Raw genomic sequence first — 22768 nt, forward strand, 5'->3', positions numbered from 1 at the left:
CAGAAGTAGACTCCTTTGCATGACCTACAACAATTTTCACATTGTCCTTCGACAATGGTGCCCAAACGCCTTGATGTTTAAGCAATGCTCGCATTTTAGTGAATGTTTTGATTTTCAAATTCATTGAAGACATCTTCTCTCCAAATAACAAATATTGATAAATTGATCGGATCTAACCCACTCTAATACCAATTATTGTGCGGAATACAAAAAAGTGATGATCATCGACGTACGATAAAAAACATATAAAAAGATAGACTTTATTATCAAAGATGAAAAACTTATTGTAAATAAAATGAGCTACAGCTATTAATATGTAAATTAAAGGAAATTGTAAACACCTAACTTAAATAAGCATAACCGTAGAATAATGATAACTTGAAAATTAATATAAACCACGAACAATTAAAGGTTGATATTAATTCATATACTAAAGGTAAATCGTTACATAAATAATAAAAAATATATATAAATAATAAAAAAAAATATTATTTTCAAATATTTATATTTTAAAACAAGTATTTCATTTTAAAAATTTTTGTTTAATGAGAATTTATCCCAATAATTTCTTTAATGGAAATCAAACCCATTTTTATTTTATTTTTGTTATTAGACAATAACATAACATTGTTGCTACTCAAATTTTAATGACTAGCCAAAAAAGAGAAAGAACACCAATTCAAGATATGCATCAAACATAATTGGAGGGATTGATCAATCATTAAATGATCCACTAACAATTGTAACCAACAATTGCATGTGTTATTGAGACATAAAAAAATTATGGACAATCACATGAGAAAAAACACATTACATACATCACTTAACAACAATTGAAGCACACAAAACACACTTCATAGAATGAAAATTCAATAGCCAAGAAGAATGTCCCTTTCCAGTTCATCACCTCATCACATCAAGTCCTAGTCCTCCCATATAAATTGGCATAAACAACCTTAGTCCGGCGTACAAGAATCATGCTCAAAACAACCGCAATTACGCAGAAACCCGACATTATCATCGAAGTAAGGAAGAAACATATAGTACCCTCACATTTAAGTGGCTCTTCCCCACCATTAAGTGTCAACAATCCAAACCCATGTGAACCAGTATTCACATGTCGTTGTCTCTCTGCTTCCCTATCGTATATACCACTCGCAATAATCCCCGAAAAAACCAAAGAACCAGCCGGATTCGCCAACGTTAGAAAATTATACAAAGCCCCAAACTTCTTCAAACCAAACAACTCGGAAGCAGTCGCGGGCACAATCGCCCAATGAGCACCATACCCGAGTCCAATGAGCAACGTTCCAATATACATATCCCCTGGCCAACCAAACGCGAAAAAGACATGCCCAACTGCCATTATAACCTGAGCAACCGCCATCGCCACAGGCCTCGGATAAGCGTAGTCCCTAACAACCATTTCCGAGAAATAACCGCCGCCAACCCGACCCAAAAAATTCCAAATGCTAATCAAAGACACGAATATATGTGTATTATCATAGCCCAGAGACTGACTCATCTGACCCAAATTATCGATCACGGTTAAACCAGAACCAGATCCTAACAAAAGCGAGAAGAATATAAGCCAGAAATCCGCCTTTATCAAAGCCTGCGTCAAAGTGAAATCCTCCCCTCGTCGAGGGCCGCGTCTCCTCTTCAACCTAACTGCTCCTTCCGCAGCCGCCTGCGCCAGTTTCACCTGGAGCTGAGCTATCCTCTTCTGCCTCTCCGACGAAGGCAGCAAGTCTACATCACTCGATTTCTCGTCTTCCATCTCGCTGAATATAACCTCGTCATGAACAGAATAACTCGTCTCCGCTTTATGCCTCTCGGGCAATAAAGGAACCGCTTCTGAAGAGTCCTTTGGCATGAAAATGCTCAAAACGATAGGAATAACGACGGGGATCACGAGTAGTACGAACAAACCTAAGGTGAAGATCACAACGATCGAGTGGTTAAGATCGATGAGGTCTTCAACGAGCATGACTCCCATCAAGTAAGCTGCTAATATAAGACAAACGCTATAGATAAAGGAGAAACATAATCCGTCGGATGCTCTGACTTGTCTGTGACCGGCGACAGGTCTGATGATGAACATGAGGGCGATAACGACCATGGCTGGTCCGACCGCGACCATGAATATAAGTGAGGCGTGATCGGGGCTGTGGATGACTGCGTATATCTGAGTTAGGATTGCTCCACCCAAACCGGCAAATCCTTTCAGAATACCGACTACAGGGCCTCTGCTTTTGGGGAAATTTTGTACACATGAGACTAGAGCTGCTGTGTTGAAGTATGTTTCCCCGTTTGTTCCCACAAATATGAGAATGCACATCTGCAAACCAAACCAAACAATCAAACAAACAATTAGATTGTGTTCTTAGTTAGAATTGTGATTGTCTAAGGTCTTATCCAATGCAATGAAAACATAACCATATTGCATAACAGATGAGAATCAAAAAAGCAAGATTCTTTTTACTTAAGCTACCCTGAATCTTTTCGAATAACACCATCAACTCTTGGTGGGTAGATGTATCTTAAACATGGAGTTCTTCTTACAAATACCCTCCAATCTTTTGTGTTGATTTCTTGACTTTGTTCTTTCAGGAAGTGGTTGACTCTTTCGACTTGATCTACTACCTTGTTTTGGGACTCAAGTGATGAGTTGCCCTGATTGTTGATTGTCTTATACAGAGTTTTCATCTTTTTAAGAATGTTCTTAGTATTTAGCATCTGATTGGATTGTTGCAGATTACTTGATTTAGAAGTAGTACAATTAACTTTGACCAATTCATGTGTGGAAGATCCATAATCTTAATTAAGCCCCGACCCACAAATTTTCAAAATTAAAGTAATCAAATTTTAAGTGTGGACAGATCAAGAATCAGAAAAGAACAGTACTTACAGCCCAGAGAGGCAAAGGAGGAGCTCTGCCGGTAATAATAAGCCAAACCCAACCATAGCCGACAAAATTCTGAAGAGCACCGACGAAAAGAGCTGCCCATAGAGGTAAGAATTCGCAGAGAGTACCGGCCAAGAACCCAACACTATCTCCAAGGTCCTTAGCGATCCCAAGACGGGCGATCTGTTTTTGATTGTAATTAAGGGAAGTCTTAATGACCGGCGATATGCTACCAAAAAGATAGCCAATCCCTGCAACAGATTGAACCCACATTGCCGCCACAAAGACGAGCCATCTATTGTTGATAAAGCTACGAAATTTCTCCCCTACCCAACCCATGTCGATGATGATTCTGGTTCACGATTTCTTTCTTGACTCTCTCCAGTACTAGTCTAATATATCGAGAAGAAGAAGAACAAGAACAAGTCTTTAAGGATTTCGACAGACAGGAGGAGAGAGAGAAAGAAACGGGATTTGGGTTCTAGCTATGGCTGTGTGGCTTTTGCTGCTTTTGTTCTTTGTCACCTCAAGCTTTTTTTTTTTTTTTTTTTTTTTTTTTATCTCCATTCTTGTCTATTATAATATTATTAATAATAATAATATTAATATACCTGACTTTTGCCTTTTGGGTTTGGCAGATCTGATTCACGTTTTATATTTCATTTATTCCGTGAATAATAATATTAACAATATGCAATTGTTTAATGAATCAAAATTTCTAGATTCAATAATAAGAAATAAGTATTAATAATATATTAACTTTAATGAATTTTAATTCACTAAGATAATTTAAATATAAAAATAAATGTTTAAAAGATAAAAAAATTAAGATTATATTCTCATTTTGTTTTTAATTAAAGTGGGTTAATTGTGCTTTTCTCCTTAAATTTATATAAAAAATATTATTAATAAGTTTCTTATTTATTTTTAATAAATGAATCATTTTAATGTGTGATGAAATTAATAAGAGTATAATGATGAATAATAAAATTTCAATAAAGTTTTTATAAGAATAAGAAATAATTTTATCAATTTGTTTGTTATCAATCTAATCAATAAATTTAATAAAACATTCATTTTTATTAACTTTTCACATTATTCTTTTTACTTTTCATTTAATCTTTTTTATCAATTCAATTCTAACTTTCTACTCTTTTTTATTTATTATTATAATATTTTTTAATAAAATATTACATAAATAAAAGGTCATTATCTTAATTTAAGTGAGTGTAATTATAATAAAAAAAAAACTTCTATTGGTGATCAACAAAATCTCAGTTTTATTCTTGTGAAATAGTAATAAAAAAATTATTCATTAAAAAAAAAAAAAAAAAAAAGTCTAATACCAATTATTTTAAAATATAGCAAAAATAATCAATATATTAAAAAAATATAATATTATAAAATTATAAATTGATGATTTTTATTAGTATTCAAGACTTAGAGGAACAAAAATAATTTTGTGATCCCAAATAAAATATTTTAATTCAAAAATCAAATGACAGATTAAAATTAGGAAAATGATTAGAAGAGGTAATTTAGTAACAGCACTTATTTTATTTCTATTAATACATATCTTTATTTGTTATCAGTATTTATTAATTATGATATAATTTGATCAAAATTTAATGACTTATAAAATAATAGATTACAAAAATAAAATCTTTATACTGAATTTAAAAATGACAATATAATCTTATCTTTTTTTATACAGTTATACAGTTTTGTTTTTAATTGGATTGTGACTGATTCTGTCCACATTATTTTTTTTTTCTGTAATTTGTAATACTATCTTATCCATAGAGAGACTTGAACCGTTTTAAAATAACCGAATCCAATTACATCTGGACGGGTACCAACAAAATTCGGGTTTACGGATCGGATCGGAGTCGAAGACGGAGAAAAGTGAATAGGATGATAGATAGGCATAATAGCAACCAGCTCTCGCACCATATTTCCGTCGCCGTCCCTTTCGTACGCCGGCGCCGGCGCCGGATGGCTGATGAAAAACGCTAAGAGTGTAGATAGATACTACTCATTGGAATCTCACTAGTGTTGGCGAAGGATAAAGAGATTAGTAGAATCGATGGCAACCGGCGGCGTCGCAATCATTTCGCCGTTGTCGTTCCTCTACTACGCCGGCGGTTGTGCAGGGAACAGAACTCCTTCATTCCAAATGGTTGTCTCCAAGAATTCATGCCGGTATTAGGGTTTTGTCTTGGTTTTTGATTAGAATTTATGTTGTTCGATTTTTCTACCTTAATTTTCGCTGTTTCAGGAGGATTCAAGCACTTAAGATCACATGTGACCATTATTGTTTCGAAGTTAGTTCCTTTTAATTTCCACTTTCTCTTCCCTTCTCCAAAAATTCTCACACTTTACAGCTAACTTATGTTTCTTGGATGCCAAAGGTAATGAAAGTAAATTATCAACCCCCTGGAACCAAGATAAACCTTTTACATGAAGTGAGTTTATCTCTTCCAGAGAAAAGGTATGTTTATTTTACAGGTATCCCCCTACAATAGAGTGCCAGTTTCTGCCTTTTAACACTATCCTTTCTAACTCCACTTGCTTAGGAATTAGCTCATGTTACTCTTACTAGGAAGGGTTTATTCACTAGATCTTGAATATCCCTTTTAAGTAGTATATAGTGTGTTTCTAATGAAATCTGATCCTATGCTGAATGATTGTAGCTTTGGCTTGATTTATGGACGCAGTGGAAGTGGGAAAACTACTCTTTTGCAGGTCTTATTCTTCTTATTTAGATATTGATTTTGCTTATGATGCTAGTCAATTTCCCTGCATCTTGTGTTTGAGCTTCTTATGTTTCTTTTCCCTTACAGCTCTTGGCAGGGTTGGCAAAACCAACATCAGGATCCATTCATCTTCAACGATATAATGATGATGGGTTTCCAAATGAGCCTCCCAAACCATTATCTCCTCAAAGTGTTGGTATTGTTTTCCAATTTCCTGAGAGGTACTTTAACTGTAAATTAAAGCTTTGTTTCTATAGATGAGTGTTAATCACTGATCTCCTATTTAGGAATTAGGTCTCTTGGATACCTTCCAAAATTATTTTATGTTCCTACCACAATCAATATAGGTTCCTACTACATTTGGTAGTTCAATGACCAGAGATCTGGACTAAAGGACTTACTAACCTCAGATCTCATGTTCGATTCTAATTGTGGTGGGTTGTTGTGGTAGCCTCCTTTAGGGAGTAGTGGAGATACACATATCTGTGGACCACAATGGGGGTATGAAATTACTATATAAAAGGATTTAGCTCATTCTACATGTTTTGTAAACTGTCTTCTCAAATACTATATTGCCTGCTCATTTAAAGATGCTTTAGACAATGCATTTGGTCTATGTTCTGACCTCTTAACCAACTTCAATATTGTACCATGTTTATTATGTAAGTATTACTTATTGATACACTGATAATCTTGAATGGTTATACAAAATTCAAACTTGACTTACTCTCAATCTGATCCTACAGTTAGATGAATGACAAGATTCATAGTAATAATTAAATTGATCTGTGAAGTGACTAATCTCATTCTTTGTGCTCTAGGTACTTTCTTGGTGACAGAGTTCTTGATGAAGCTACATTTGGATGGCCTAGGACAAAGGGTGGACCTCAATTGAAAGAACTTCTTGCTTCAAGACTACATCGGGCTTTTTCCTCGGTAACTATATGGTCCCTATTTGGAAACGTTTTCAGTTATAGACATGTTTGAAAACTAAATTTAGCTAAAGAAGAATTCAAAATTTTATTTATGTGAAAATGTTTCAAGAAACAAAAACAATGTGTCAAAAATCTTTTCTATACACTTAATTTTTGGTAACATAATATCTTGGTGATGCTTTATGCACCTAATTTGTGGAAACTTAATATTACGCGATACTAACATGGCTACTTTACCGAAACTCTCTTAGGTTGGTCTGCATGGAATCTCTTTGGACAAGGATCCTCATTCACTGAGCAGTGGCTACAAACGGCGACTGGCCCTAGCTATTCAATTAGTATAAAATACATCTTTCCAGCTTAATCATGAATAACTATAATATGACATGCACTCATTGTCTACAATCTTAGTTAGTTGCTTTATAATGAATAACTATAATATTTTCCCATGTTATTTACATGGTTGCTTCCTGATTTCACACAGGTTCAATTTCCAGATTTATTGATATTGGATGAACCTCTTGCTGGTCTTGGTATGACATATCCCTTGAGTTAGTTCATATAGTTGTTAACTTTTGGATTATATGCATTTCCCTAATCTTACAGTCCTCGTGGCAAAAGATAATAATATTTTCTGCTGCTTACATTGATCAGATTGGAAAGCACGGGCAGATGTTGTGAAACTATTGGAGCAATTAAAAAAAGACTTGAGTTTACTCGTTGTCAGCCATGACCTTAAGTAAGTTTCGCTTCTTCTTAGCTGTTGATTTTGTGTTACTTTTTTGGTTGAAATATTGGTATAGTCTGGGGTAAGTGTGTTTTGCATTATGTTTGAGTAAGCTACAAGGTGCTTATGGTCATCTCACAATAATAATTTTCCTATTGTTAAAGTCTTTTATTTTATTTTAGCTGGCTACAAGGTCCCCTTCCTATGGATATTTATTGTCAATTGTCATCTGTTCTATCATTAAAAATCTCTTTTGCATAAAAAATAATACGTTTTTTCAGGATACTTTTCTTTTTTTTCTTAAAGAGGGTCAAGTTTGTATTAAAAGGATTTTATTGAACGTGAGGTGGGATCATTTTACATGAAAACATAAAATAATTGAGAAGGAACCTATCAAATCAAAATAGTCTCATCCTGTGCATATTCCTGATTGTCCTTTAGCAGACTAGTCAGAAAGGAAAACAATTATCTCATTCATCACTTTATCATAGTTGTGCAGCATTTGATAACAGGTCAGGTTAATAGAATCATTTTTCACTCAGAATGTAACTGCATATATATTTCTAGATGGAGGAGACCATATTAGCAGTTAACGGTGCTCGAGTCTGGTCTTTGGACATGTTTATAACTGTTTTCAGGTGTGTCATGTGACATTGTTTTGTCTCTTTTGTGGGTGCAGGGAATTAGCCCCTCTAGTGGATCATTCTTGGAAGATGGAAATGGGAGGGGTACTTAAAAAAGCGAATCTACCTGTTTGCTAGTGAACTCCTTACTACTACTAATCCAATTTATATGAGTGAGGTACATGAACTGGTAACTTAGCCATCTATATATTTTTTTTTTGTTACGGATGATTCTTGAGAGTTGGGTCAAAATTTGAAATGTATTCTTCCAACTATATGGAAAATGGTAACAAAATCATCTAACCATAAATTTCAAAGATTTTTCATGGTTAGGGAAAAGAGGTGGTAATATTATTTTCTAGAGGAAGACAAACAGACCACTCATTTTGTTGGTGTTAGGATGATCATATGATCATGATGAAGAAGAAGACAATTTGATTAATTAATAGAAAGATTAGATATGGTCGGTCAGAGAATAGAATAGAAAAGACAGGTGGTTGGTTTATCATGAACATTGCTTGCTGGCTGGCTTATTTATGTATTAGAGATCTGTTTAAGCCGCCTCCATCAAATATTTTATCACTTTTGTTTCTTTATTATATATTGGGGGAGCTGTTCCAACACAGGCAGAGAGTGGACGTGCAACTCAACTTCTTTATTTTATTATTATATTTTCAAGTTTTTATTATTATATTTTATTAATAAGGTAGTTGTAGTATGATTGAGATGACATGAGTCATATATATGTATTTTTTCTTTTGGATTGAGGCAATAAATATGCTATTATTATTATTATTATTATTATTATTATTATTATTATTATTATGACACTCATAACACTACTATCATTATAACACATTTTATGAGATTTTCCATTTTTTTTATGACAACTTGCTCTAACCACTATTTTTCATTAATAAAAAAATGAAGAAGTTAAAACACTGTTTGTTAATGAACATATCATAATATTAGTATTATTATTATACTCTTCTTTTTCAGGTCAAAAGAATATTATATAGAATGATTAAATGAACCATTACAAATTATTATATATACGAAAATGAACTCTCCAAAAGAAGCTACATGTTTTGCTATTGAATCAGCAATGAATCAAACATAAAATTAAGAGTAACAAAATCAATGCCCCCACTTAAACTCTGGTTTGTTAGACATTTTATATTTCAAAATAAAATATTTCACCTCATTTATTTACGCAATTTAACATAAACATTGTCAAATAAACATTAACACTCTTAATACTGGATAGTATATATATATATATTCTATTATGGTTTTCATTTTAAAATAATTATTTGATTATTTTGAATTATATTAAGATCAGAAAAATGGTCTCCACACGATTTTAGTCGTGCATGCCTCTCTCTTGTTTTCATGTTCTCATATTGCATGCTAACTAATTTTCAAAAAAAAATATAAAAAATATTCGTTAAAAGAGAGATGACATTTTTAGAGAGAGAGAGATAGAGGCGGGGGATGATGCAACTGCTTTGGAATACTTCTCCTTAACTTCCGTTACACCACCACTGTTGTCTCTTCTCTGACGAGTTCTCTCTCTTCTTTCTCTCTCTCTCACACACACGCACACACTAACAACACAGGTAGGTAAGGTATTCTCCTCCATCCCCATTCAGGACCCTTTTTTTTTTTCCAAACAATTCAAAAATTCCCATCAATGGATGATGATGCAAAAGAAATACAATCTCCAACTGATGATGAACCCAACCAAGATCTTCCCCCACAAATAATTGAAGACAACAACAACAACATTGATGTAGATTTGCAGAAACCTATTATAGAGGATGACGATGATCAAGGAGAAGGAGAAGAAGAAAGGCAACAAAAAACCATCCCTGATAATTTTGAGAAAATCTCTCAAGAGATTGATCGGTTTGTTCTTAAATTGAAAACCGCCAAGAAGGACAAATCGCCTGCCCCCGAATTATCCGAATCGTTTAAACAATTTGCTCATCATGTCGAAGCAAAGTTCTCCATCTATGATTCTTCCAGCGATAGGAGATGGAATCAGTTATCAGAAGTCGAATCTTCATCCTTCTTGGATACCGTCGAAAGAGTCTCCAGGCTAGCCATCAGCCTCAGCCATTTCCATTCTGAATCAACCTATGCTCCCGCGATTAATCTCATCTCCCGCATTCTCCAACACGCAATGTCATACCTCGAAGACGAGTTCATCTTTCTTTTGGAAGAATCCAAGAATATTGAACCGGAAACAAAGATTAATCCAACAAACGAGGAAGAACAGCAACAGGTTATTGATCAGGGATCTGAGTCTGATAATCAACAGGCAACGCCTTCTTCTGCTGCTGAAATAATAATGGCTGAAGGAGATCAATTTCAAGGTTACTCTGATGAAATCGTGTTGAAATTAAATAAGATCTCAAAGGCAATGTCAGTTGGAGGATACTCCCCTGAGTGTGTTCAAGGTTTCATCATCACAAGAAAGGCAATGTTGGAAGATACCTTGCAAAAGGTAGGATTCGAAAAGTTTAGCATAGATGAAGTCCAGAAGATGCAATGGGAGACACTCGAGAGAGGAATTGTTTCGTGGATCAACGCATTCAAGCATTGCATGAAGGTGCAACTTCCCGGCGAGCGTAAGCTTGCCGACTCTGTCTTCACCGATGTCTCCGATGCAGAGGAGGTCTTCACATCTTTATCTCGTGGAATCGTGTTACAGTTACTCAATTTTGCAGAGGCGACCACTATGATGAAACGATCCTCCGATAAACTATTCAAGTTTCTCGACATACACGAGGCAATTCAATTCGGTATTACCACCATCAACGAACTGTACAGAGAAGAATGCGGTAAAGAGCTCAGATCGGAAGCAGCGTTCATTAATTTCCGATTCGGGGAAGCAGTAGTCAGCATCTTCTATGAACTTGAGAAATCAATCGAAGCAGACACTTCAAAGAACCCCGTTCCTGGAGGAGCTGTTCATCCTTTGACACGATACCTAATGAACTATCTAAAATACGCCGGCGTGTATGCCGAAACCCTAGAACGTGTGTTCCAGGAACACCACCAAAAGATTGGGAGAACTAACAACAAGTCAACGAGTAATCCTACCAAACATAAGAAATCACACAAAAAAGATAAACAGAAACAAGAACAACCGCCTCCACCGCCATTACCAGTGTCAACGCCGTCGTCATCATCAGCAGCAGCAACAGTATCGAATCTACCGCCATTGGCAACGCAAATGAACAAGATAATGGATCTATTAGATATAAACCTAGATGCGAAATCGAAACTGTACAAGGACGTATCACTGAGCTTAATATTCCTGATGAACAATGGAAGATACGTATTGCAGAAAATAAAAGGATCTACGGAGATACATAAGCTGATGGGAGATACCTGGTCGAGGAAGAAATCATCGGAGTTGAGACAATACCATAAGAATTACCAGAGGGAAACGTGGGGGAAATTACTGAATTGTTTGAATCACGAAGGATTGAATGTTAACGGGAAGGTGATGAAGCCGGTGGTGAAGGAGCGGTTGAAGAGTTTCAACAGTATGTTTGATGATATACATAAGAATCAGAGAGAGTGGGTTTTGAGCGATGAACAGCTGCGATCGGAGCTTCGAGTGTCGATATCGTCAGTTGTGATTCCGGCTTATCGGTCTTTCTTAGCGAGGTTCGCTTCAGTTCTATCGTCGGGAAGGCAAACTCAGAAGTACGTGAAATTCCAGACGGAAGATATAGAGACGAGAATCGAAGGACTCTTCGATGGGAATGCTAGTGCAAGTGGAGGAGGATCAGGATGGAAGAAATGATTTATATATATATATATATAGGAAGGACCAAGCCAAAGCCAAAGCCAAAGCCCAAGCCATGCATACATATTATACTTTCCGAAACAACAATAATGCTTTGTTTTTCAATGATTTATTTGTATTAAAAAGGGACAACTTTATACAGATTTTAAAAAGTAACCACCTAACAAATAGTACAATCAAAGTCACAATTTTTTTATTTACTTATGTAATGAATTAGAAGAACTTATTGGTATTTATCTGAGGCTAAGTCCATGAATCATCTTTGTATTTTGGGCTGGGATCTTTGGTTTCAAATATCCTTCTTCTTAGATTGATTTATTTAGGTTCTATCTCAATTCTCATGTCTATTTCATACAATTAATATATAATATGCTTGAAAATATTAGATCACTTAAACCAACAATATTTTTAGATTATTTCTATATAAATAACATCTGAAAGTTTGAACAATATTCTTAGAATATATATGAGTACCAAATTAAATAGATGTAACAATAATATAAGTTTAATAATAATAATGGGTGCAATGAATAAGTGATGGTCATCATAAATCAAAAGTAGGGACTTGAGAATCAAAGCCATTCAATACCTGATATGTTAGCCGAGGAAGAATGTTTCGATAAGGATCGACTTCTCTTTTCTCCTTTAAATATTCCATGCATCCCTCGACCGACGACTTCACTTCCAAGTACAATTCATGTGCTTTCTCCCTGTTTCTTAATTCATTCTTCCTCCCTTTTATATAGAGAATGAAATATAATTCAATCATCTTTCAAATATATCATTTTAATTTATGTAGTAAACTCTAACCTTCTGTTTCAATTGGCTTTCCAAAATAGTAATAAAAACGGCCTGGAAGTTTGGGCGTCATTATTGGAAGGTGGGGTGCTTGGTTTGCAACTTCCCCGGTTATATTACCCCTGTAATCACAATGATCTATCAATTAAGTATTTTCACATAATATATTATACTAGGGATTCAAAATAGTGATCTGAATGTAAGAAAAAGCTAACACACCTCAAATTCCCAGCTTCATCAGTAAGTTGTGCTATTTCTTCCCTGAAATATGGAATCTTCATCAGATCATTGTAGTCGAGGAGCATCTGAAAAAACAAATATACAACATTTCCACTCTGTTATAATGGATAATCAAAGATCAAATCATTTGTTCACACGCAGTCTTTATTGTTGCTTTAATTGTACGGGATTTATAACATAGGATTATGTTCAGAAACAATTGAAATATCTTACTTGACAAACGTCATCTTCTCCAACAGCACCAAAGGGGATAATCTTAGCTCCAAATCTAGCTGCCATCCTTACAAACTCCGACTGCTCTGGCCAAAATAATTTATATTCCTCGCCCTGAAACATTTAATTTCTGCCCTAGTGAGTATTATTACACAATGCCCAAACAGAAAAAATACGCCTACCAGCATAGATATTTAAATCCATAGATCTAGCTTTCCATCATAATGGATCCAAATGCCAGGTTAGATCTCCTCTCAGTGATCAGCTAAGTCATGAGACTAATTTTTGGTAATAACATGTAAGTTAGGGTCACTGGCCTAGGAAATTCTTTATAGTTTACTTTGGCCTATTGCTTCCACTATGAACCTCTTTTGTATATATATAAATATATATAATGTAAAGTTTAAAATATATATTAGTCAGAATGAATGCTTGTTAATCTTACATCTTATTGGGCTTTTACTCAGTCAGTGATATACAAAATTGTCATTGTCCTAAATTGGATTGGATATGGGGGGGCATGTTTATATTTCTTAGTCATCCATCCATTGTTTCAGTTTAAGCCTAATATGATTTCAGTAGGCAAGTATAAAATTCATGTAACTGTGTAGGCTGAGTTCATGCAGATGCGGGATACCTAATCAGTCTACTCATTTTCACATTCAAACACAAATATTGATGCAGTTCGTAAGAGGAAGAAGCCTCTATAGTATAAATTACCTTGCGGTGGAGAGCCTCCCGCATGCCTCCTGGGTACAACAAGACATGGGACTTGTTTGCAAGAAGTCTGTACATGTTATTTGCCGACACAGGTACAGCACCCATAAGTCTTAATGTGTCAAATGTTGATATATCTGGTAACTTTCCCTCCTTCAGTTTCCTAAACATCATGGGATGAGCTATTCCCCGCATCATTACGTTCTTTTCAATCCACATACGAGTCACCATAGGAGCTAATTCCCAACCTAACAACATGTGATATCCAACAAACAAGACTGGCCCTTCTGAGGGTATTCCTGCAAGGCCCCTGACAAGTGTTCCATCCTCTAAAGTTGAAACCATTACAGGATTGACAGCCACATCATAGAGTCTGTTGTTCATCAATAATATCAAGTTTACTAACATTATTGGGTAGTGCAATGATTTACAGAATGTTCTAAACAACAATAGTATCATCTGTATAATCAAATCTATCAACCTCATCAAGTCCAACATTTTGAGATTAATCAAGCAAATCAGCATAAAGCAAAGTTGCAATGTATATATACTATATAGTTATAATTAGTTCACTGAGCCAATAACTACAAGTAGTCATACCAGGAAAATCAGTGGCAGACAACTGCAAAAGTAGATGTTCATTCTAAAAGGAAAAAACTGTTAATTTAATAGCACGTGCTAACAGCCAATCATAACTTGCCTGGCTGATTCATTTATCTTTTTGAATTCAGAAGCAGTTGGTGGCATGTAATCTGAGGCATAGTCAAGGCACCTTCCACGGCGATAAAAGCTAGCACCTTTTATTATAGTGAGCAAGTCAAATCCATCTTCCTGTAGTATATATGCAGAATATATAAGAACTATATATATACAGCACATTCTACATATACCTCATTAGTTTGAACTAAATGAACACAAATGTCACTATAATAAAAATGGTTATACTAGTAATAAGTAGCTAAGAAGAATTAATATGCTAAATTATTCTCATCCACAGAAGCGATCTTCCATATCAGGAACACAGGAGAAATTAGTTGTTCTAGAGGTTGCTGACAGAAAGTATAAATAAAATGAATATGCATTTAACTTACTCTGTGGTTCTATCAGTTAAGAAAAATTGAAACAATGATTAGTAAATTTCAACAATTGGAGCAGCTGACCACTGAAAATTTGAGTTAAGTGCTAGAACTAGAGCAGGCAGATGATACCATTTTTACATTCGTCAGCAACACGCCTTTTCGGAGTAATATGTTAGATATATTGCTCAAAAGTCCTGCTCAATTGCTACACTAGAGGTGAGTAAATGAAGGTTCGAAGTCTCAACTATCAACCACTGGTACTAAATAAAGATCGGAACTACCTCCTCAGACAACACATTCTCAAGCTAGAACAGAGACTACAATCAAATGACATTGCAAAGTGGATCTAGTTAGGATCATACCAGCAACAGAGCATGATCACTATCTTCAAACTTCCGGATCTCACAGTTTGGCAGTATATGATGAAGCCTTTTGCCTTCTTCTCCGCTTTGTAAAAACAGATCCTTCTCACTGTAGAAAAATGGCACAGTTATATGCATACGGAAGAAAAAGTGGAATAAGTAATAGGATGAAAGTTATGAGAAAGGCCAGTTTAAATAATATGTTTCCTCCATTCTCCTTGTTTTAACAAGCATGTCAAATTATGATCAGTAGAAGACATCTGGAAGGGAAGTGTCATGGTCCTTGTTGGAGCATATTCTGCATTTCTTTTTGAATAAAATACCTTAAAAAAGTGTAGTGGGAAAAAAAAAGTGGAAACCTGGAAAGCACTAATGTCTGTGCTTTAACAGCATGTAGGCGGGAATTGGCATATGCAGCAGCAGATCTGAGCATCTTCAGCTTCCAAATAAGGGTGTCGCTAGGTAATAGATTAACAAGTTCCTTCAAAGTTTATAATAAATTGATCTTCAGAAGGGGAATTTCATGTCAAATACAGATCCTATGATAATGCTACCCTGAAAGATACATTGATATATTCCTAGATAGAATAACCACTAAACCAGCAAAATATCCAAAATAGTTGTAAGAAGTTAGGGAGGGAAAGGAATGACTTTGATGCCTTGTTTATTAAAGATAAGTATAAATATATATATATATTACCGAGAGATAGGATGACAATGATAAAACACCCTGTACCAGTTCTCCAACTTTCTTTTCAAGAGGTAGCCCGTTTTGTACTGTAGTCATCACCATCCTCAATGGCATACCTAATATAACGATTACTTGTTTTAATTGGCAATCTTTTGACATTGATAAAAAGCATAACGTCCTACTCATGGGACTACACTTTATTATAAATTATTTAGGTCTGTACAATCAGAAGCGAAGCATGTCAATATACAATAGTGATCTAATGGCATGCTGTGACATCATTAATTCTATTTTTTTACAACCATTTTGGGAGATGGATCCAACCATTTTTCTACAACCATCAGAAAAGGAAAGGGTATATAACAATCTATGATATTTAAGGAAAACTGGGAGATGAGAAGAACAAGACTGAGTGAAATGAGCTCAATATTTCTTAATGATACATATGAGTTGAATGTAGTTTAACTACAGTTTTGTGCTAACCTTCTCCTAAAAATTATAATTCTGTGATGGTGAGGAATTTTCATTTAATCTAATTTTAATAATTTTGTAATGGGCTTAAGCTCCTTTATTTGCTGGATTATCCTAGCTTAATCTCCATGTGGTGTTTTCTACAAAAAAAAAAAATTCTGTAGATGCAACACTAATCACAGCTTCAAAATAAGCAAATGTAATGCGGTATTGAAATGTGTTTACTAAATGAATAAATGGCGTGACAGTAAATATAATTAGAGAGAACAAACCTTGGTCAGACACAACTAACAAGCAAATTAAAGACACTAATGCAACTAACTTTTTCATTGAAATAAGGTCAACCAGAGGCTATTGTGGTTCGATGAGTACAGCCTATTATTCAGTTGGAGCAACGTCTTACAGAATTATGATCTATAAATAGATATACTTCAATCAATTTCACTTTCTAAGTTTCTATTTAAGACTCTGATATAGTTAAAACTAGATCAAGAAAGAGATGAGAAGATAGTAGAGTTAAGATGGAAAAAGATTGATAGAGATGAGGATAGAGTGCTTCTTCATCATATTCAGCATACCCACTACTCTATCTCCCCTAACCTTTAATACTAAAGAAACCTTAGCCCATTGTCGGTTGCAACATAGGAGCAAAACTCTACTCCAATACAAAAGAACCCACATGGCCTTGGAGGACTAAACTACAGAAAACTACTAAAAACAAGGATTCAAGTAAAACAGTTACTAAACATCAGAACCCAATAGTAAATAAACTGTTACAGAATCCCATATTGATGCAGTACTTATTTGATATAAAATCAGCATACAAAATCGTATCAACAAACTACCTGTCATTAAACTCAGTACAAAAGGCAGGTTACTGTGTAGTTGTTCAGGCATCATTTCTGCTAAAGGTAATAATGATTGCATTTGTGACTTGCTAAAACCAGTTGCTGTGAAGAAATAAACAAAATGCTTCAATAAGATTGAAACAGTCTTTTAAAATCTGAACTTGCAAAGGAACTATGGTTTCAACAAAAAGAAGTTCCCACCTGGGTTAACTAGAATAAGTACAAGATCAATTTCAGGGTTATGAGCAGCAACAGCTAATGCAAGACATCCACCAATTGACTCCCCAACAAGATATATTGGCCTATTTGGTGATCGGCTATTTTCTGATCTCACTGTTCTTTCAACCAGCTTCACGAGGTCTGGCTACAACAAGAAGGTCAAATTGATATTGAAGTAAGCAAATTGGTTAGGGTAAAAACATCATAATAAAGTGAATGCAACACATATAGGCCAGAAGTGGGAACTGCAGAGAAAAGTAATTGCCGAAATGGCAAAAGCTTCGAAGTTACTTATTTTATATAGCTCAACAAAACCTCTACTCCTTTTACATTTCATTTCGTTGAATTATAGAATCATTTTATCACTGCTCTCCTTTCTTGTGTTCTTTCTGTATAATGCATTATATTTTCTATCATTTTCTACATTCCATGTGAATAATGCTCTAAGACAGTTGGATAAATAATAAATAATAAAATGTATTTCTAAAATTATATTTTAAGTGAACTTGTTGTTATGAGTTAATTAATTTAATTGTTTTCTACAAATTAATTATTGATGAATTAGTCCACTCCTTAAAATGTGGAACAAATTAACATACTTATTAATTAACATGTGTTTAATTGTGACAGGTAAAAGGTATTGGTATGACTTTTTCTTCTATACTATTGGTAATATCTCTATTCTCTAATTATATATAGTACTTGAGTAGACATTTTTAATAAAAAAAATATAGTACTTGAGTAGAGGAACTAACCCACAATTTCCAGATACAAATTGATTTACTCTTGATAATTATTCATTTGAACCTTTTAACGACCAAAACTTTAAAAGGCGGCAAAAGGAAATGTTGCTTGTTCTTGATATTGTCAAGGTTGAATTCGTTTTAATCACTCCCAAACCCTTGGATAATATAAGTGTTGGATTTATGGAAAATTTGGAAAAATGGATTGCTGTGGATAAAATATGCAAAATCATTATTTTAAATGCTTTATCAAATGAGATTTTTGAGGTCTACTCTAATTTTAACAAAGCATCTTAAACTGGGACACTTTCATAAACAAATATATTATCGGGCATTAAAAGATATGCTATAGGAAACTTTTACATTTTCAAATGAACGAGGAAAAAGATGTTTCTTCTCAAATAAATTAGTTCCACTTGATTCTTTCTAGTTAACAAATGAAAGTATCATTTTACCCAAGGCTTTAATGGTTGGTATACTCATAGAGAAACTTCCTGATTTCTTGGAAGCACTACAAAAATTCCATGAAGGAGGAAATAAATGACACTACTAGAAGTTGTGATTCATGTTTGTGTTGAGGAGAAAATTAAATGTCAAGATAAAGCAGAGAAAACAAAGAAGCCAACTCAGTGCAAGATCAAGGTGGAAACTACAACTCTCGTCGAAGCCGTCCCCATCGTTGTGAAATAAGAAATATCAAAATGGACCAAACAAAAAGCATTATGATAGGGCATTGCAACCTCATTGTCATAAAGAGAAAAGAAAGGTAATTTTTCTGGAAAGATTGGTCACCATGCAGTTCATTGTAGGCACAAGAAGAGAGACAAGAGACATGTCGCTTCAAGGCGAACCTAGATGAGACAGATGATATTATTGTGGCGGTTGTCTTTGAAATCAATCTTGTGGTCGAAGAGAAATCTTGGATGGTAGACTCTGGTGCTACCAGGCATTTAGCTACTACACAGACTCGAACAAAGTTAATGTTTGTGGATAAGGGAACCTAAAACTCATCTCTGGGAAAATTCTCTCGTTGACTAATGTTCTCCACATACCCGAGATTCGATCAAATCTTGTGTTTGTTTCTGTCTGGTAAAAGGCAGGTGTGGAGTGATTTGGTTTCTTACATAGTGACACTTAGGAAAAATAATATTTTAGCAAGCAAAGATTATTTTGCTAATAGTCTATTTTTATAAATTGTTGTTGAAGTTATTAATGATAATGCATATATGATGTATCTAACCAATAAAAATGACAAATGTCATGTATGTGTATAAGCTAAAATACAAAGAAAAATATGTAAAACAATCAATAATAGAGAATCTGAATTGTTATGCCTTAAATATGAATATAACATGGCTTGAGGAGGAAAAAGATTAAATTTATAGGCCATAGTTCTAGAATCTAGATACACCTACGTATATCTTTTAAGAAATAAGATGAAATTGTGGAAAAATTTATAAAATATAAAGTTGAAGTAGAAGTAGAAAACAAATTAAATATAACATGGTATCGTAGATGAGATAACTCCACTTTATTCACCGGAATCTAATGAGATAGGTGAACGAAAAATAAGAAATTAAAGGAAATGATGAATGTTGTGTTTATTAGTTGAGTCTCTCCTCCAAATTTGTAGGATTAAACTATTTTATCATCATATTTTATAAAAAAAACAGTCATATTTAAGAAAACAGGACAAATTCCATTCGAAATTTGGGAGTATACATTACCTAATCCAAAATATCTTATATATATAGTGTAAGGCGTTTTAGCTATTGTATTTTTACCTCGATAAGTATTCTAATTTGTTATTTAGTTCGAAAATATCTTAGATTTTCCAACAGATGTAACATATCAATTATCAAGAGATGAAAACTGATTCAAGCTTCCGGAGACATCCACCTTATTCGGTAATAACACATGTAAAGAATGAGAATAGATTTGGGGAGCGAAAGACCTGTAAATGATGATCGATCTGCAACTGGTATATGCAAGCACCATATATCAAAAATCCTTCAATAAAACGGACATAATTTTGATAAGTAGTAGTAACAAATAGCAGCTAGCAAAGAGATACATAAAGAGAATAGAGAAGAATGCTCACTCTCCCAAAGTTTGGTGATGCAACAGTAAACCGAGCCCAACACCATCGATACCTGCAATGTAATCGAGTTTTTTTTATCTGATGAATTAAATAAACTGTGAATCAGAGAGTAAAAGTAGTAGCATAGTAAGAAGAAAATAACCAGGAAGATATAGTAAGAGAGGAGAGTTATCTGAACGAGATCCGCCTGATAGCTCCAAAGGCGAAAACCAACGCGGTGGACCACCGTCCATTCGAACCATCAACTCCTTCGACAGCTCAAAATAATCGCTCAATCTCAACTGTTCTCTACCTCCAATCTCTTCCTCTATATCGACATGACTCGGAAGACAATTTCTGGCGTACTTCTTATCATCGAATCTCAGTTTTCCGTTTGCGATATGATATCCAGATTTTGATTGATTCGATCGACAATCAGAGACAGCAACTCCTGAGAATGAAAGGTTCGTTTTGATTATCACGGTAGCGATAGTGTTCATCGCCGTAGGATGTACAGTAAAAGCCGACGACGCTCCGGCGACGACCATGGCCATGATTGGGAAGTAAGTAACCGTCACTGACTATGGTGGACGAATGATATGTGACAACTTGGAAGGATATTATATAAAGCCTATTTTTTTTAAGAGATTCAGAGCATGTAAAAAATAAGTATCATTTGATGGCGTAAAAACAGCTAGCATCCGATTGGTGTTTCGAATAATAATTATAATTAATAAAAAAAAATAATACATTATTAATAAATAGAAGGAAATTATTTATTACACATAAATTACAAATATAATAATAATAAAGTATTATAGATAAAGAAAACAAAAAAGAGGATGGCGGTCAGGGATGTAGATGTGGCGGTCCGGCGAAACCGGGGGCGGCGGAAAAGCCGGCAAGGCTTTCAGAGATATGGCGAGCTGCTTTTTCAAAATTAACGAAACCCATAAACCAGAAATCATGTCCATCGTTCGTCATTATCTGGAGATATCTTTCAGATTGATTGTCTCGCATTACAACGGGATTGATCATACTGATCTTCGATAACGGTACCATAATCTGAATCAGATTTCAAAGTAAGCAAATGTTCATAGACTAAAATGATGATGATGATGAATCGTGAATTCATAATACATACCTTGTAGTAGCTCCAAGATTCTTGACGGGACGGTGTTGTGAATGAAAGAGGGCGATCGCTGCAGAAAGCTAAATGAAGATTCGACAAGTAGAGTGTTCCGGCAACAGGACCGGTGGATGTTGATAAGTAACAGGCGAATGTTTTCTTCAATTTCTCGTTTGGTAATGTATCGAAGGTTTGTTTGTATAAAACCTCGAATCCACCTCCTGTTATGGCTTTGGCATTCAGATTTAACTTGTCCCAAGCAGCTGTCGACACCGATGGCCCTGTTTTCACTGTTTTGAAGAACAAAATTGGTTAAAATTTAGGGTTAGGATAATTTGGGGATTTAGGGTTAGTGAAATAGAATATAGAATATACGTACAGTTGTGCCAGATGTTGTTGGCGGTGATCTCGGTCTTCTTTCCCCAAGTATTGAATTTCTGGAGGATGCATTCCATAGGGCTGTTTCCGGTGCCGGAGCCGGAGCTGGATGACGGTGGTTTCTGAACGGGGCTATAGTGGAGATAAGGATTGTGTTGCTGCTGGTTCTGGTTTTGATCTCCGGCGCTCCAGAAGGCGGCTTTCTGATTGGCGGGATGAGCTGTGGGGACTGCCGGCGTTCCCATGACGTGAGTCCCCCATGTTTCGTTTGGAGGAGGAGGAGGAGGGGCGGCGGCGGAAGAAGATGTTACCGGGATCTGGTCACCGGAGGACGGCGATGGGTAGTGAAAATGAGGATCTGTAGGATTTTTGGACATGGCTGGCGGCTAAGGATGAAACTTTTCTTCTTTCTTCTTTTCTTCTTCTTCGAAAACTGATGAGAGTTCAGATTTTCCTAAACCCTATTTATATAATCCGAACCTTCTTCATGAAGATTTTTCTCGACGCGTAACATTTAAGCCGTCAAAGAAACAGTTTTCAAAGCATCGTCTAAATACCAAATTGACTACTAAACTTACGTATATTGTTCAAATTAGCCGTTACATATGTAAAAGTCTTTAATTGTTATCTGTGAGTTTTTTTAGTTTAATATATATATATATATATATATATGAGATAAAGAATTTGGAAGATATAATGTGAAAAGTAATAATGATAAAATTTAATTGGTCAAAAAAAAATATTTTTTCTTTTCATATATTAAAATGAATTTTTAGTAATCAATTTTTTTTTCTCATCAATCAAAAGAGTTTCTGGAAAAGAAAAATAAAATTATATGTTAAAATTTGGTTGACAATTTTGAAATCTTTTCTGAACATGATTTTTTTCATTTTTTTTATATTTTGTTAATTGTAATATCGAGTTAGTTGGATTAAATTTGCCGTCCTCATGATATTTTTTTAATTCGAATAACACTCTCATTTCTTTGTGAATCATTGGTTGATTATGTCCTTCAATACAATTATATT

The 22768-nt window shown here is 34.7% G+C and overlaps 5 protein-coding genes across 6 annotated transcripts; 2 read left to right on the forward strand and 3 right to left on the reverse strand.

Annotated features, from left to right (window-relative positions):
* Positions 1-687: 687 nt before the first annotated feature.
* On the reverse strand, positions 688-3413 carry LOC124937991 (protein NUCLEAR FUSION DEFECTIVE 4-like). Its single transcript, XM_047478339.1, has 2 exons — positions 2912-3413; positions 688-2341 (listed from the first exon to the last, which is right to left on the reverse strand). The coding sequence occupies exons 1-2, from the start codon at positions 3245-3247 to the stop codon at positions 917-919; spliced, it is 1761 nt and encodes a 586-aa protein (XP_047334295.1). The 5' UTR covers positions 3248-3413; the 3' UTR covers positions 688-916.
* Positions 3414-4832: 1419 nt separating this feature from the next.
* Positions 4833-8329, forward strand: LOC124938301 (ABC transporter I family member 11, chloroplastic). Its single transcript, XM_047478721.1, has 10 exons — positions 4833-5110; positions 5187-5232; positions 5320-5399; positions 5602-5653; positions 5752-5885; positions 6486-6600; positions 6851-6937; positions 7084-7132; positions 7254-7338; positions 8006-8329. The coding sequence occupies exons 1-10, from the start codon at positions 4995-4997 to the stop codon at positions 8085-8087; spliced, it is 846 nt and encodes a 281-aa protein (XP_047334677.1). The 5' UTR covers positions 4833-4994; the 3' UTR covers positions 8088-8329.
* A 1313-nt stretch (positions 8330-9642) lies between these two features.
* Positions 9643-11775, forward strand: LOC124939627 (exocyst complex component EXO70B1-like). Its single transcript, XM_047480085.1, has one exon. It carries the CDS (start codon positions 9643-9645, stop codon positions 11767-11769), a length of 2127 nt encoding a protein of 708 aa, XP_047336041.1. The 3' UTR covers positions 11770-11775.
* Positions 11776-12142: 367 nt separating this feature from the next.
* LOC124937599 (phytyl ester synthase 2, chloroplastic-like) lies at positions 12143-20844 on the reverse strand. Of its 2 annotated transcripts, none has more exons than XM_047477891.1 (14): positions 20397-20844; positions 20255-20306; positions 20108-20163; positions 17393-17551; positions 17189-17293; positions 15882-15988; positions 15541-15662; positions 15182-15290; positions 14441-14571; positions 13744-14113; positions 13024-13137; positions 12790-12875; positions 12583-12692; positions 12143-12507 (listed from the first exon to the last, which is right to left on the reverse strand). In XM_047477891.1, the coding sequence occupies exons 1-14, from the start codon at positions 20785-20787 to the stop codon at positions 12317-12319; spliced, it is 2103 nt and encodes a 700-aa protein (XP_047333847.1). In that variant the 5' UTR covers positions 20788-20844; the 3' UTR covers positions 12143-12316. The 2 variants fall into 2 exon arrangements, with proteins under 2 accessions (XP_047333847.1, XP_047333848.1); XM_047477892.1 differs by having other exon boundaries at positions 17393-17555; positions 20397-20538.
* Positions 20845-20975: 131 nt separating this feature from the next.
* On the reverse strand, positions 20976-22200 carry LOC124937600 (GEM-like protein 5). The gene is made up of 3 exons (XM_047477893.1): positions 21742-22200; positions 21378-21652; positions 20976-21298 (listed from the first exon to the last, which is right to left on the reverse strand). The coding sequence occupies exons 1-3, from the start codon at positions 22115-22117 to the stop codon at positions 21083-21085; spliced, it is 867 nt and encodes a 288-aa protein (XP_047333849.1). The 5' UTR covers positions 22118-22200; the 3' UTR covers positions 20976-21082.
* Between the last annotated feature and the right edge of the window lie 568 nt (positions 22201-22768).

This window comes from Impatiens glandulifera, chromosome 5 (genome assembly GCF_907164915.1).
Source record: "Impatiens glandulifera chromosome 5, dImpGla2.1, whole genome shotgun sequence".
In the NCBI taxonomy this organism is placed as follows: Eukaryota; Viridiplantae; Streptophyta; class Magnoliopsida; order Ericales; family Balsaminaceae; genus Impatiens; species Impatiens glandulifera.